Source organism: Photinus pyralis, unplaced genomic scaffold (assembly GCF_008802855.1).
Source record: "Photinus pyralis isolate 1611_PpyrPB1 unplaced genomic scaffold, Ppyr1.3 Ppyr1.4_LG2, whole genome shotgun sequence".
In the NCBI taxonomy this organism is placed as follows: domain Eukaryota; kingdom Metazoa; phylum Arthropoda; class Insecta; order Coleoptera; family Lampyridae; genus Photinus; species Photinus pyralis.
Window position 1 is genome coordinate 24,591,489 of NW_022170403.1, and position 16,658 is coordinate 24,608,146.

The 16,658-nt window shown below is 34.6% G+C and overlaps 3 protein-coding genes across 8 annotated transcripts in view; all 3 read right to left on the reverse strand.

Moving 5' to 3' along the window:
- The window catches only part of LOC116164590 (palmitoleoyl-protein carboxylesterase NOTUM-like), an 88,736-nt gene extending 73,023 nt beyond the window's left edge, over positions 1-15,713 (reverse strand). The window contains exons 1-2 of one of the 2 annotated variants that reach the window (XM_031478784.1): positions 15,514-15,713; positions 14,013-14,073 (exon numbers count right to left, since the gene is read on the reverse strand). The gene's annotated coding sequence lies outside the window, so the exon portion shown is untranslated. The remainder of the gene's footprint in view (positions 1-14,012; positions 14,074-15,513) is intronic. The other variant, XM_031478783.1, reaches the window with a different exon arrangement.
- Positions 5,943-7,959, reverse strand: LOC116164592 (jerky protein homolog-like). The gene has a single exon (XM_031478785.1). It carries the CDS (start codon positions 7,570-7,572, stop codon positions 6,463-6,465), a length of 1,110 nt encoding a protein of 369 aa, XP_031334645.1. The 5' UTR covers positions 7,573-7,959; the 3' UTR covers positions 5,943-6,462.
- Positions 15,714-16,430: 717 nt separating the features above from the next.
- LOC116163247 (glutamate receptor ionotropic, kainate 2-like) overlaps positions 16,431-16,658 on the reverse strand; it is a 103,011-nt gene continuing 102,783 nt past the window's right edge. For all 5 annotated transcript variants that reach the window (XM_031477113.1, XM_031477112.1, XM_031477114.1 and 2 more), the window contains one exon: positions 16,431-16,657. In XM_031477113.1, coding sequence (XP_031332973.1) covers positions 16,547-16,657 — 111 coding nt within the window. In that variant the 3' untranslated portion in view covers positions 16,431-16,546. The remainder of the gene's footprint in view (position 16,658) is intronic.

Here is a 16,658-nt window from a genome sequence, read left to right on the forward strand (position 1 = left end):
CAGCGATGCGAGACAAAGACATTAGTGAGCAAGTTTTATTTTAGACATTGTTTCCTTCCATGATCAATTTGACGTGCCAAAGCGTTTTTTGAAAATTATTTTTAATTTACAGAAATAGCTATATATGTATCGTTTCTAACGCACCACCGTATATTACTTAGCTTCGGAGAAATAACACCAAAATCTCCCCATAAAAATTGTTATAATAATAAATGGGTAGATTTTGGTGTTATTTCTCCGAAGCTTCTTAAGCACCCCATTGAGAGTCATGGATCTTACAATTTCAGTATATTATTTAAATAATAGCCATATAATTTATAGCAAGATCAATTTTTTTCACGATATTTATCAACATTTTTTGTTTTTTCGTTACTTTACAGCTCTTACCTCTTTAATTTTACGGAAACTCTCAAGAATCTATTTGTTTTACGTTCAAATATGATTATAATTTACTTGAGATTCTTTTAAGACAATACATACGTATTTCGTTATGTGTCCTTTATGGACCACATCGAAGGTTAGAGAACTAGGAAACTTAACTTTCAGCTATAATTGTTAAAATTTTATTTAAACTTTTATATTTCTATTGCAATATTATTTGTACGTGCTAAAAAGTTTCCAAATGAAAAAAACCTTGATTGTGAATTGGTACAATAAAACTGGGTAAATAGGTTTAAGAAATGTCAGGTGACAGATTTGCTGATAGACCGATACCAGCGTTTAGCAGCATCCGTCTACTTGTGAACATGAGTGCATGGCACAATTTACATCACAGATGAGTGTCTTTTTACCTTTTTTTGTTTTTTTTAAAATAAATTTTCATTCATGGTACCTTTAGCAAGCGTTCTCATGTTTAATACGGAGACTACGATAAAATAAGGACTACATTCCAGATTTTGAGCATGGTATGGATGCCATTAAAGTGACTAAAATCTCTACTGCTTTGATATGGTCCATTCCATTTAAAAAGGTACATAGGATTGTACGTATGAATTCTTGCCTCATAAATACTATTAAAAAAATTATTCCTCTACAAATTGTATGGCTATTGTTTAACCAACATAAATATTTAAGTGCCACATTAAAATGCCAAAATCAAGGAAAATATCATCAAAAATGGACTTGTCCCTGAGGCTAAAAGTTGAAATTTGATTTATTACAAAAAGTTGATAATGGATATGAGATTTAGGCGGTGCAAACTATACGGGGCGCGTAACAATGGAGTTCGGTACAACGAAAAGGGGAAAAAGATACATAATCTATGAAGGATACATATTGTACCTCTTTGCTAAGAACCTTAAACTCCAAAACTGCTCATCATGGCTGTGTCGAGCGAGAAGAGCAAAGAAGGATCCATCGGCTCTTAGTTTAACATGCAATGCCAGGATCTGGGTCAACGATGACAAGGTAAGATTAGCTAAACCGAGCACTGATTTTGGAAGTGCAGATGGTTTCCAGTTTCAAAGCCCTTAATTGGGTGTTTTATTAGTTAGGATATCGTCTTTTGACCTTTTGACTTTTTTATACATAAGTTTCATCGTTGCTTATACCGTCGTCTAATGTTAGTTTTTAGGTTCGGCCCTCCCTTGCAGAAAATTTAGTTTATCAACCTCTTCAAATTTCAATTTTACTCTAGAACCAACCAAGGATATGGTCGTTGGCCTTTCCAGTTTTACTGCCCTTTAGGGTTTTTAATTGTTTTCCATCTATTGTAAGTCTTATAGCTATAGTCTCTCCCCAATTATCTCTACCATCTTGTAGATCACCTGAAGGTGACCGTTGGTCGAAACATGTAGTGTATCACTTCGTTTTATTAAATTATATGGGAACGGTTTAGAGAACTTTTATTCAATATTAATAAATTATCCCATTTAGAGTTTGAACACAAAATGGACGACACGATTCCAAATTATACTTTAATATTGAAAGTATCCAAATTTTAAATGTAGGTATACGTCTATTACATGCACAAAGTAATAAAACGTGATATTGGTGAGTAATATTGGAGATTTCAAGCTCTGAGTTAATTTAATACTTCACAGCCGACTTTCTATGTTAAAAGTCAACCATACACAAAATACCATCTCAGGGGAGCGAAATTCTGGTGCGAATTATTCCGGTGCAAATTATCCGGGTGCGAATTATCCGGGAGCGAAATGTCCGGGTGCGAAATATCTTTGGTGCGAATTTTCCTTAGTGCGAAATATCCGGGTGCGAATTGTCCTACAACGTATTCAAGACTCATTGAAACTTTTCTCTTTTTACTATTTGCTCATCTCAATTTTGGAGAAAATTAACTTTCTATAAACCACTGAACCTACTACTCAAGCGGTCTCCAAAATAATTTCCACCATAATTGAGATTGGGTCCTAAAATTTTAGGTATTAGCACAGACATAGTATATGTTGTCTGTGGTATTAGGTTGGAGTTGTAGGACAGAAGAGATCTACCTACATATTTTACCCTTACAATAGAAAGCAATGTTGTGGTGGTAACCGCGGAAATACGGAAAATAATATGCTTATAAAATCAAACTTTCTTATTTGTAGACGGATTTTTTGTCTCCGTTATGCGTGGGAAAATTGATAATATTGCTCCATTTTCCTTTGTCTTCTCTTTTCTGTCTATGTTTAACTGTTCTTTGCATTTTTGCTTAGACTTATTAGTTTATTTCAAAAGCGGGTTGGTCCGATAGTTAAGGGTTAATTATAAATTATATGAATTATAAAATTGGGTACAAGAAAAGTGGTTTTGTAGTTCGCTGAAAAACAGCAACGTACTTCGCCTTCATTGTCGACATCATGCAACTTTCCATTGATAAATGTACAATTGAATAATCCCGCGTTATTGTTTTTAACATGCCAGCGACGTATTATCAAAGACTATCTGGAGGATTTCGCGCACTTTGATACCCAAATCTGCAAATTCTCAGATTTGCCTGTAACATGTTAGGTATTTCTAAATAACTTGAAAAATCTGTAATTTTACATAGAATGACAGTTAGATATGAAAAATGACCAAACATAGGATATTATAACACCTACACAAACACCTGCAATGATAATAGCATTCAAGGTGTAAATAGTCCATTTCGAAGGGTTTGCAGCAATTGGAAACCTACATAAACGTCTAGGACAACAAAACTTTTCATTGACGACCAAATTTTTGTTGAACTATTCCCAAATACTACAAATTGTTTCACTCCACTTTTCATATTACATATTTGAAAATCTGTTCGCAGCTATAGGCCAATTTCAGTTAAATGGTAATGTAAGTATACGTAAACTCGGCCATCGTGTGAAAACAACAATAGGCTAGTATTCTCCTGAGTAAAGGATTAATGGATTTCCAGTGTATCCTTTTAAATGCAGGAACACGCGTATATTCCTTTAATTCGGGCATAATGGCGTTATACAAATTTAATAGGAGCAAAAGCTTGCGCTTTTATTCTTTATGCAGAGATCAAAGATTGAATTCTCGGGATAATAAAACGCCCGGATTTTCAGATGAAACACCTCTAACACTTTCAGTTACCGCTTTTGAATTTCAGATATCTTGTTTACAACCTGCGCATGTAGTAAATGAGATGATGTATTTATCGAAACAAGAGCAAAGGAAATTATTCCCCGCTTGTGTAAAGTTTTTCCATTCTGATTTTTAATTACCTCGAAGCATTTAAAATAAAACTAATTTTTCCCAATGCGCTTTGATTAATTATAGAAAGACAGTCTTCCTGAATTTTAATCACTGGATTTGCTAACACGATGAATTGATACGGACGATTAGGTTCAATTTAATTATATCAACTTGCACAAACTTTGGTTTCTGTTAATTTGAAAGATTACTATGGTAATTATTCTCAGGCACGCGTATAAATCAAGAAAATCATAAGTAAAAATTGTATGCGGAGCAAAAGCGTTGTGTGACTATTTTTTTTGTATCTTTAATTTATGAAATACCAAATTTTTGTTGAATATGTTTTCTTCGTTTAACAATTAACTTGAACAAACATATTATTTTGACGGTTGGTACGACAGACATTTTTAAAATTTACTTGTTCGAATTTTACTTAAAATAAAACACACTATATAAGTTATGATTTTAATTCAGTAGCTGTTTAAATCAATTACAAATGAATATATTGTATGATGATGAACGAAAAAATTATTAAAAACTACATTTTGGCTATACTCTTTGCTGTTATATAGGCAACACAAATAGCACCTTTAAATTCTAAACTAAAATAGACGGTAAAAAATGAAAAGGATTGAAGTGTTCAACGTAAGTAAATGTAATAAATTTATGTGACAATTCAAGTCATGTATAAAAAATCACATAAGCCGCAGTGCAATTGTCACCTTGACAGCGACAGTTACCTGCAACCTTTCCAGCGACAAAGTGTTTTTTTCACTTATTCATTTTCTAACCAATTATCGCATTATCCATTTCCATATGATTAGTTTGACATTTGTCAATAATTGATTGATTTGGTGTCGCATTTTTATTAGTTGACAGTTTTTCTCGTCTAATTGCTAGGCAACAGATTTTCATTACCTTAACAACCCAAATTTACTCGGTAAAATACAAACCTCTTGTGCAATTATAAGTGATGATAATACATTTAGGTGGAACTACTACTAAATGCACTTTTTCAAATGTCCCAATCCTGAAGCACTTTCGGACATGATCGGGGTACTTTTCACAAGCTCACTGCAATAGGAGATTATAGCTAAAATTTGCAAATCCAGGCAACGGTTTTCCAGCAATAAACAACCACCGCGATTTAAATATGTTCAATTTCCGGGAAAGAATCACAATTGATTTGACGAGAAATATTTCATGTTGGAATGAGATTCACTTTGGTGGTTACCCTATAACGGTGGATTAAGTTGGAGCAGCTTTTATCTGACACCCGCCGCATAAGCGGCCAATTAGTTCAGGGTTAGGAAATAACAGAATATATAAGAATATAAGAATACATTCACCGAATAAAAGAAAAGCTTGAGAAACTTCTCAGCGGTAGTTTGTTCTGGGTAGATAATCTTCATTTTATGCTTAGCCAATTCGTGGGGGGCCCCCCTTTTAGACAGCGACATTTGATGGCCGTCTGGCACACCTTCAAGGTATAGGCTACCTACTGCAAAAAATTCCAAGACTCTAGGACCATTTCCCTAGAAGTAGTACGAAACGGCAGAAGTGGGTCCGGACGGACGGACAAAACGCAAACAATAGCACATTTTTTAAATTCTTATAAAAAGGCGCTAAAAAACTAGGAAAAATACAAGCGAGGCAAGCAGTAATAAAGCCATAAAGCGGGTATCTATTAAACTTGAATGACAATCAAGATCAAATTAGCAATTGAAATCTACTCTTTTTTTGTCAGTCTTCCTAAGTGTCCAAGTCTCACATCCATATAACAAAATGTAAACGTTATTTTCTTACCGATTGACATTCCTGCTTTAAATTTAAGAAACTTTTTGATTATTATTCTCGTTTATATTCGATATTCTGATGTCATCTAGGTATTTCCTTTGTTCCTTTTAAATGTAAATTATTCTTGTAGTAAGAGTTCTTTTGCATAGTTCTCATTTTTGCCGTTAGAGGCCACCCGAGTGTTATAAATGTCTTTTACAATACTCCTTTGTCTTACCGCTAGAGTTCACGCTTTGTACCTTTCTCCACGTAATGCTGTCCCTCCATTAATTCGGTATTGCGCGCAGTTGCATTTCTTTTCCTTTCTGTGAAAATTCGGCGATCGTATTGGTTACATGCACATATGTATATCTTTGCAGTGGTTTTTCTTTCTATTTTTGATGTCTGTGGCTGTGCTCTATTGAAGCGGTTTTACGGATTTGCATTTGCATATAAACAGTACGAGGTATGTTACTTAGCATTTTTTCTTAATACGTTTTTTAGGGTTTTACCATCCCTCAAACTTTGTGTATACAGTACACTCTCGATAATGTGAACACAAAAATCCAGACAGATGTTCAGACTATAGAGTTTGTTCACACTAAGGGGGGTGTGCATAATAAGATAAAATTTGCGTTTTTATACATATACATAATTATGTATTTAATAGAAAAAATAAAAATAACAAAAGTACATATTTTCTTAAAAAAAAGTGAGTACATATGTAATTATTTGGGTATTTCTTTGGAAAAATAATCTTGTATTTTCGTTTGCTGTCTCTTTTGTGATATTTTTGCCATTACAGCCTTTTCATGGATCTTTTTCAAAACCATTAAGTCGCTAATGTGAATTGCATTTTGTTTTGACCACTCTATTGTGGTATCTAATGCTTTTAATACTGCACCATGTGCTATTTTCACGATTGGTGGTTCGTTCTCTTCTTCCTCGCTACTGTCTGATTAATCTTCCACTTCTATTGTGTTTTCTTGATTTAAATCTTCATTCCATACTTCAACATCTGTGAATTCGTACTCGGCAGGCGCTACTTCATCAAGCAGTGAAATCGTATCCCTTACGACAGACACTACGCATATCAACATTTTCGTTCCTCCATCTTTGTTGTAAAATATTCAGCGGTACCTCGTCATCGGGATCATCAGCTGCATTGTCGGACACATCATTGTTAGGCATTACAACGTTCCAGCATTTTTTGATAGTGGCTGGTGTTAATTTATCCCAAGCAGACGACAGATGAAGAATTGCGTCTCTCAATGTAATTTTTTTTAGTGCTGTGGCTATTGATTCCTCACTTGCTGCGATGCTGCTTAGCAAGCTATTCCTGTAGTATAATTTTGTAAGTCTTAGGATATTTTGATCCATAGGTTGTAATAAAGGCGTAACATTTGGGGGGAGGAACATAACGAAAATCATGCCATCTGCAGTTTTGAGTTCTTCAGCAGATGGATGAGAAGGCGCATTGTCTAAAAGTAAAACTGCTTTTTGTTGCAAATTCATGCTTCGCAAAAACGATTTCACCTCCGGGACAAAGTTTTTAAAGAACCAATCTTTAAAAATTTGACCTGTCATCCGGGCTTTTTTGGTGTTCCTGTAGATCAAAGGATTTTTGAAATTCTTGAAGGATCTTGGGGCATTAGATTTTCCGATTATTAATGGTTTTAATTTATGGAGGCCAGAAGCATTTGCACATCCTAAAAAGGTTATCCTCTGTTTTGATGTTTTCATTCCAGGAGCAGTTTTTTCATTGATGGAAACATAGGTTTTATCTGGCAATAACTGCCAGTATAATCCCGTCTCGTCGGCGTTATAAATTTGGTTAGAATTAAGACTGTGCTCTTCCATCATTTGTATAAATTTTTGCTTGAAGGGATCGACCACTTCGGGATTAGAGGATAACCTTTCGCCAGTAATTTTCAAAAATCTTACACCATGTCTACTTTTAAAACGGTGAAGCCAACCCTCACTGGCAGTGAATGTGGGAATGTTTAAATTTTTGCCTATCATTAATGCTTTTTGTTTAATCATTTCTCCTGAGATCGGTAAGTTGTGTTCCCTTTGCTTGAGGAACCAGCTGTATAATTGTTTCTCTAACTTTGGATTTTCCGATTTTTTGAGAGTGCATTTTTTTGAAGGTTTCAACATGTTACTGACCACTAAGAATGTTTTGTTGTTTCTTTTTGAGAGAACACACTGTAGATTTAGCAATACCGTATTTTTTAGATAATGAGGTAACACTCATACCTCTATTATGGTCATCTAAAACGCGCGCTTTTTCACTTAAAGGTAGACACTTTTTTTGTAATTTAGGCATTTTTATTATGGCACAACCACACACAACGTTCTAATCAAGTGATATAAATAGACTAATGGAAATTTACATGATAAATGGCAAGGGCGCAGGTATTCACGCAGTTCATATTATCGGGGGTTGCCGCTGTTCACACTATGCGGTGTCCAATGTTAACAATTTTGATGTTCACATTAGCGAGATGTTCATATCAACGCGTATTTACATTATCGAGAGTGTACTGTACTTTTCTCTTAAGTTCTCATCGTTTTCTCTTTTGGATTATCTGTTACGTTATCTACCTGGATATTACTCATTGGTTATTACCTACGCTATGTGATACCGCAGTTTTACCTGAACTTGCCATCTTATTAGGATTGGTATTAGCGCGCGTCACGCGATGGATGTTTCTACGTTACCGGCTTGAAAAATTCTACTACGATATTAACCTGGCGAATCTACTTCATTCTACCAAGATTACTACCTACTCGCAGTTTATACCTGGAAATGCTCCTGAATTGTAACCGCAAGTGTAACAAAACGTTTGGAGATTAATCTTGTAAATTGCTCCGATATATCTGATTTTACTTACACTACTTATTTCGCTACGAAGAGTATATCTTCCGAGACCCGATTTTGTGACACCAAGAATCAATTTCTCTTAGCTTGATTACTTTGTATCCGTCAGATTGCCTGTCTTATACCGATATTAGTATCGTTGCTTTGTGAATTATATTTTGAGGTTACCGAGACTTGGTCCGAGACATACATATATCAACGAGCTTTAGTTACGTTATTTGCTTTACTCCGAAGAATTTGCTCATGTGATCCTGTTATAATTTTGAATTGGTTATTTATTTATTTACCCTTAGTACCGCAGTCGCGCTTCTAGCCCCCTGTGCCTCACGGGTCGGCATCTGTGCAACGTAAAGTACTTTTCTCGAATTTAGCGTCACGTTCATACGTTTATACCAGAATTGTACGGGATATCCGTGGTCGAGTCAAACATTTTCTTTCGGTTAGATAACGCAAATTGTATTATTTGTACTAAGTATTAATTAGGGTTTAGTATCGGATTTTCTCAGTGAATTGCTATACCTCAATATTTTATATGCCGCGCTATTCACTATCCCTATTTTTTGGTTAAGTTGCCATCTGTTACAGATTAGTCAGAAAGCTCCCTTTTGAGCTCACGGGGTTGTGAATTGAAGTTCAAAGGTAATTTTTTTAATTATTTTCCACGACTCCTTGATATCACGTTTGATTACATACTGATACAATAGCATTATAATTACTACCTTTGTTTATCATTCTTTTTTTACTAAAAAATCATTAAAATTTTAACCAAAGCGCAATAGAATGCCCTACCCACCATAGATGAGCGATCCGCCGTCTTCAAGAGGTCGGTGGGACTTGATGTAGGGGTGACTTCTTATACCAAAAGTCCCCCAGTCTCCTGCCAATTCCTTGTTAGTTAAAACTAACCTTCGTAAATAGACATTGACAATAAGAATGTCAGTGGCGCAAGTTTTAGATAACGGAATCCGTTTGCAATAAAATAAACGTAGCGTGTGAAATTCTATTACACTGACCCGTATAACGCTTTTTAGAGGTGCCCCTGCAGAAGGTCTTAAGTTGTTCTATACTACTGCGATATTTACCTTACGAATTAGGAAAACTGCGAGAAAACCTAATTCGGAAGAGCCGGCAGAATGCTCGAAACTGATCTAAGGAAATTCCTATCTCTGCCACAGATGAGAAATTCCTACCTCAGCCCAGGTTCGAACACCCGACCTTCGGTTTTGTAGCCTAACCTACAAAGCTCAAAAGATTTTCCACGCATATCACAATTTAAATGAACTGCACGTCTACATGAAGATGACTACGATCGAATTGGATTAAATAATTAAGAAATTGAATAATATTTGATGACAAACGCACTTTTTTTCTGAAAGGGCGAGTCATCTAAATCCAAATAAGTGTCCTGAGATTTGCTGGGATATGCTTCATATTAGCAACCTTGCGTTGCGGCATTTATGTACTGAACAATTAATTACCAAATAAGATACCAGGGGAAAGTAGAAATATTAACGAACCCTTACGCTTTATATTCTTGCAGTTCTTATGGAGTTGAGGTGTGTGTCAGTCGAATTGATGGATCACTGGTTTGTCGGCAAACTGATTTACACACGTAACGATATTTTTGGTGGTTAGGACAGGCGAATACATCAAACGCAGTGGTACAGTAAATCGAAATCGCAATTTTCTAAAAAGATTAAATTAAATGTTCCGATGTGAAAGTGATAAATCGCAATTCGATGTATCGAACTAAGTAAGACGGTCCCATCGACTGTGCTTACGTTGTACATTTAAATCGTGTTTGTCGGGAAATGGCTTGGATCAACTAAGAGTTACGTTCCCTATAATCATCAGTTCTATCCAAGTTCAAATATCCATTTGTTCTCTATGTTCTCTATCGTAACTCTAAGTTACTTACTAAAGTTCAGATTTGTGCAAAAAATGAACCAATTTAATGTTAATTATAAATCTCGCACTGTTAATTTATTTAACCGTACAGACTGTTTTGAGATGAAATCTTGGTATTTCGTAATTAAATTACCATTGTGTCAGAACCAGTCCACAGTCAAAATTAATTAAAATATTATGGCGGACGTGATCTGTTAATGACATCTATTGTCTTGCTTTAACTTTTGAAATTATCCCACTACTGGCCCTACTAATTAAAACAATCAAATCTCACTCCTCTCTCTTTGTAACTGATTTATTCAGTTATGTAAACAATTAGAGGGTAGAAAATTATAAACATCAAATGGAATAGTGTTCGAGTAACAGCAGTTGACCGAAGCTGTAATTCGTTTTCCAACTCTGATTTGTACAAAAGTTAGTTAATAATGCAGATTGAAAAACACCATACCTTGTGGTTCATTATTAATTAAAACACTTGCCTGCTAATTATCTGCTATGGACGATTACGTATTTTAGTGAGTGACAATATTTGAAATTATAATTTGTCAATTTCAATTACGTAGCTATAATAGTTTGGTTTTTTATCCATCCGTGCCCTTAACGGACTTACTGACAAGTGGGAAAATTAATTTGCTAAATAGTTATAAAAAAATTCAATCTGGTCGTCCAGCCACCACGACGAATCTCGATATTGACGTAAATATTGTTCATTTGAGAAATTAAGGAGCATCAACAGCCACAATTCCAAAGAATTAATTAACCACTTTTTAATTAACACCTGATGTAATTTTGGGTATGAAATAGAAAAAGTTAACATGGAAACTCTTCTCTAGGTCGTAATTTGGACTCGATTAAACGCAAAACTAGCCATTTATAGATGAAACCAATTTATTCAATATAAAATAATCAAATAAGCGGATAAAAACAGGCACTCAGGGAAAACAACAAATACCACGCAACAAGCGATCGATAGAATAAACACTAACACAGAACGCAAGGTGCTGTTGTTTTCGAAACTTCAATTACAGCACTCGAATCTCGATTTAGACGACACTGGTTCGTTACATGTAAACTTGACTTTTTGATGTTGAAAAAAAGCCGTTAATTGGTGCTTGAAGACCGTATGGGAAGGATTCCTTTCGACAAACGTTCGAAGAACAAGACACTCCGACTATTTAATTAGTTTTATTTATTTGTTTAACCAGACACCAAACAGAATAAGAAAATTCTAACTACATGGCACTGGGGGAGGAACATACGTTAGGTCTTAGGATCTAATTTGATTTATTATGACATTTAGGGGATCGTAAAAAAAATCGATATTATTCTCTGAGGAGAACTTATTTAATCTGATCAGGATCCTAATAAGTGGGGGTAGTTGTGTTGCTCTGCAAAAATAGTATTATTTTTCCTGAGTTTAAGAAATGGTACCTTCAGGGTAATTTCTTGAAGTTATTCGGAAGAGTTTATCAAATTATGTAAAATTTTGAAGACAAAAATTGTGGATGCCATGAACCATCCGGTTTCTAACCCCGTTATTTTTAAGCCGAAAGTATTATTTAAGTAATTAAGCTGGATACCGTAAGAGATCAAATGTGGATAATTGGGTGTTGACCTAACATTATTCGGATGAACTTTTTATGCACTTTTTCGATCATGTGTGAGTATTTGAGAGTTTGAGGAAACCAGATACATGCAGCATACTCATGCTTGGATCTAATAAACACTTTATCTAAGATTAGCCCCTTCGTAAAGCTCACAACTTTAAATACTCACTTTAAACGACTTATTGTATAGATCTCTTATCGCACAACTAACATTCGTCTGCAGAACTTTACAATTAAACAAGACTAACTGTCTTTTATGCGCTCAAATACGGAAGCGTTTCAACAACGATTTACGTCCACTACTAAAGAAGCAACTACTCACTCCCGTCTCTCCTATTTAAAACAATTTCCCTTTCTTTTCAACTTCTACCTCCACTTCCTTAACAAATTAATGCGTCGTTCAACGATACGGTCATTTCTGAAACTGATTAGCTTATGCCGCGATAACATCTTATCTACTACCGGAGAAAATCCTAGGCAATTATTTCAAAATGTGCAAATCTAGTCTTTTAACACGTAATAAAATTGATCGAATCTTGCGTCCAATCCGAAATACCTAGAGGATTGTTGTGAGATTAATCCCGTACGTAAATAGAGCGAGATCCCGCGGGATTTGCAGGATTGCGGAATTTATCGACCAAGCTTATTACCGGTACGACGATGTTTAATTTGTTAATAAAACGCGTAACGGAGAAGTGCAGATACTACCTACGTAGGGGATTAGATTTCCGTTTTCCCATGTAACTCCATGAATTTGACTATATCGCACTTTTTATTGTTGCAGTTCATGCAAAAATTCCGCGCTAACTTGCATCTGTTATTGTCTGCTAAAACTAAATGCGCAAATTTGACTGATTTTGCTACTGTTTTATTAAAGGTATATACCATTATTCTTATAGACAATATGTCGAACTCTTCGAATGCTTATAAAGACTTTAGCAGTAAAATGAATGTAGATATATAATTATAGTACCGAGTATTCTAGAAATCCACATATACATGGAGGCGCCATACAGATTAGTCACCGGTGGCAACATGACGCATTTTTTCCGGGAAATATGATGTATTTAGTTTAAGAGTATTTTGTTAAATGAACAAAATTGCGTATTTCCCAATATATTTAAAATGTTGAGGGATTTAACGTCTAACGATCCAAATCCAACAAATACCAAGATAGAAATTTTGCTGCGGGATTCCATTCCCTAATTTTAACATTAAGAATAATTGAAATGCACATACAGGGTTCACACAACAATATATATGTATACCTCGATTACACAGGATGTAACAAACAAGTAACTCACTAAAAAATTGGGTGGTAAGTGGAAGAATAAGAAACCTTTTCTTCAAACCAACTGAATGTCCAAATGATTCGGTCCCCAGAATTAAAGGAGTCTTGTAAAGGATCCTTATTTATAAAAAGGTTGAGAACCACTGATCTAAACTCTAAAGCATTGTTCCTATCACTAAGGCATTTGATACAGCAAATTTCGATCCACACACTTTCCAGTTCTTTCTTATTTAGACTCATATCTCACGAGCAGCGTACAAGTAGTTAAATACTCTCGAAACCCATAGTCGTAACATCAGGTGTACCACAAGGAGCTCATCTTGCTCCGTTATTATTTTTGATGTTTATAAGCGATATAAAAAATGTATTGCAATTCTTAAGTGGGGACTTTCCGATGAAATTTTATCGACTAATAGAAATTCAAAATAGCAATTGTAAAAATGATCCTTATTGTGGTTTTTTGGAAAGACCAATGACAAAAAATTATACCTATTCAATAGGATCCTCGAACTCGTCCAAAATTGAGTGGCGAAGGTTTTTTTCTTTCGAAAAATTCCCATAAACAACGCGATCACCTTCAGGAATTATGTATTTTAGTCACAAAATATTGGATCCTAATTTAGGAAGAATAAATTCGTCTTTTAACTCAACCAATGCAAGTTCAAAACTATGTATGGCACCTCCATTACAAATAGTGTAGGTATAGTAAACGACGACGATAGGTTCGAATAATTATTGACTTTTAACATACCGTGTACTTGATTACTAATTTAGAGACTTTATAAACTACACAAATCTAGGGTAGGTAATAAGAGAATGTCTTTCCGTTTCAGACTCCATAGACTTAACTTTAATTTGATGGGTCACACAAAATGTAATCCTATTTAAAGCTTTAAATTCATATACCTACCTATATCTCCCTCGCATAATATGTCAGCTTGGGTTGTTCGATAAAAAGTCACCTGAAGTACCTGAAAACTCAGTTCATAAAAAAAAACAGATAAAAATTGGTAGGACTAAGTTTACTCCACAAAACAGTAGTGATGAATACAGCAGATACGAAATTAGGGTAATACACATTCACTATATTCAGGCACGCCTCATATATTAATTCAAATTTATTTTTCACTTAAATTTTGCAATTTCTATAATGAAATGTTATCTCTTTCATCATAAATTTACGGGTTAATTTGTTTTTGTTGAATTTATCTTCTGTTGACGTCTACAATGAATTGGGTATAAAATAATGAATTAGGGGATGTGCATTTAATTTATTTGGCTTGATTCAAAGTGCGATAGTTCTTTATTTATTGTACCCTGTCTGTGTTCAGTAAGCACGTATAGCTACCGAGCATCTATTAGGGCGCTTCTTTAATCATATTTAGTTTATTCTTACGTTATAAGTGCATAATAATGTAATTTTTGTTTTCGCTCATCAGAATTTGAAAAGTAGGGTTCTCACTGGGTGTTTAAATACATCATACACCTACATCCCCTCTTTTCCACAACAGCTTGAAATTTGCGGAACATAACAACGCCTCAAACATCCAAAGTTTTAACATTTATTGTTTCGGTAAGCTTTGATTATAGATATTTAAAAGCGGATAGGATCACCATCTCTTTAGAGCATTTTCCCAAAGGAAAGTTGCGCAGTTGCTTTAAATATACCTAACCGTAACCGTGTTCGTTTTTCGTTAACTTTATCGATATTTAGATGCGGTTTTTTGCGTCCCATTCTGCATTTAGTAAATTTTTGCAACTAAAGAATCATTACAGCAAATTAAGGCTGCATTTTTATGTTTATATTCTTAACAATTTTGGAAACATTTTGAGAAAGTTGACTAAATCGCTTATTCAGTGGCTTGGAGTAGATAAGGCCAATTACTTTTTATCCTAGGCTGACAGAGATTCTTCAGCCCTGCCCTTTGCTTCCGTACGCTTAACTTAACTTAACCTTTTTTTTTGGACACTAAAAGAAAGACTTATTCTTTCTATATGCACTGGTAAAATGGGCTGTCATAACTTGAACGGTTTCCATGTAACCAATTTTCAAGGTAAGTCTACATCCGCCATTTTTTTTAAAACATCTATTGTAGATATCAACATGTGGGTGTCAAAAGCACTGAAATTTCACAGCATCTAAAAATGGAATAAAAACATGGGTTGATGCCATTTAAAATAACGACGGCATTTCCCGAAATGCTATGATTTTGAAAATATTTTATAAAATTTATGGATTCCGCCTCCAGAGTAATTCCTAAGTGCAAATGTTCTAAAATCTACCTATTTCGCTTTCCCAGAAACGTTTAACTAAAGTTCCCAAAAAACACCCAGTATTCTATATTAATTTTAAGCCTCTCCCTTTTTTTATATGATTCGATACTGCTAATTATACAACTAGATATACACACCAGTCACCGCTTAAATAACACTAGTTACCTGGGAAAGTTATTACTTATTGTAGATTTTAACACATCCCAATAGCAACTTACACTGCGTATGCGTATGATCTTGAGATAAATCTCCAGATCTTGAAATAAGTCAGAAAAACACTAACTCACCTTTTTTTAAGACATAAAGACACTATATATGTTTTTCTAACCAAAACGAACCGCTTATGTCGAACGAAAATATCAAACTAATTTTCGCAGTCTGATAAGTGTTGACCCTGACTTTAGTGAAACTGCTCTATTTGTAATCTTACGTATTACCAATAATTTTTAGTAACCCCATTCGCTTTTGAATATTTCACACTTCGAATGTATGACATTTAAGATACAAAATGCGAAAATGGCCTCTATACGAACATGGTGAAGACAACCTGATATCAGATGTTTAGAGGAATTTTTACAAAGAAAAAAAATTCTCTTTATGTGGTGGTTTTGTCCGTCTGTCCATCTGTTCCTTGGCTAACTCGACAATGTCAAACCTTCGCCAAACGATTTCCACGAGTTCAAGGATCAGTTCTATTGAATATGAGCCGGATTAAAAGTCTGATTTCCGTATGCAAGCTGAGTGACAAAAATTCACCTATTGAAAATCGTACTTCTTATCTTGTTCTAGTTTGTGGCACTACGTTCAGTGTAGATTTAGAGGTGTATCCTCGTAATAGACTATTAAATGTTCAGAGCATTTTCGATCTTTAAAGGTGAAGGAACTGATACATGTATAAATTGTTCGATCATGGAAATACTTGGATGACTAGGTACATTAGGAAATGTGCATTTATATTGGCGTTATACACTGAGCATGAAATTGTGTAATTAATTGTCATGTGACGTGCAATCGTTCTGAAATACTAACCCTTGCCCTTTCAATTTTATTAATATGTCATAAGCATAACCTATATTTTTATTTAAAATGTACACTTGAATCAGACAATAGATAATAAAAACACACATTTTAAGTTTGGCTTCATTTAGACATTCAGTGTTTGGTTTCGAACTAAGAAAAAGACTCGCTTCCAGATCCGCCGGATTTATGGACAACTTTTTCTCTAATTTTAAAATTAACTGCGAACTTAAGCTCCATAACAAAAGCTTCACGTAGTGTTAAC

Bases quoted from the DNA above. Each gene is read 5' to 3' on its own strand.
- LOC116164592 (XM_031478785.1), bottom strand. From the start codon at position 7,572: ATGTTGAAACCTTCAAAAAAATGCACTCTCAAAAAATCGGAAAATCCA.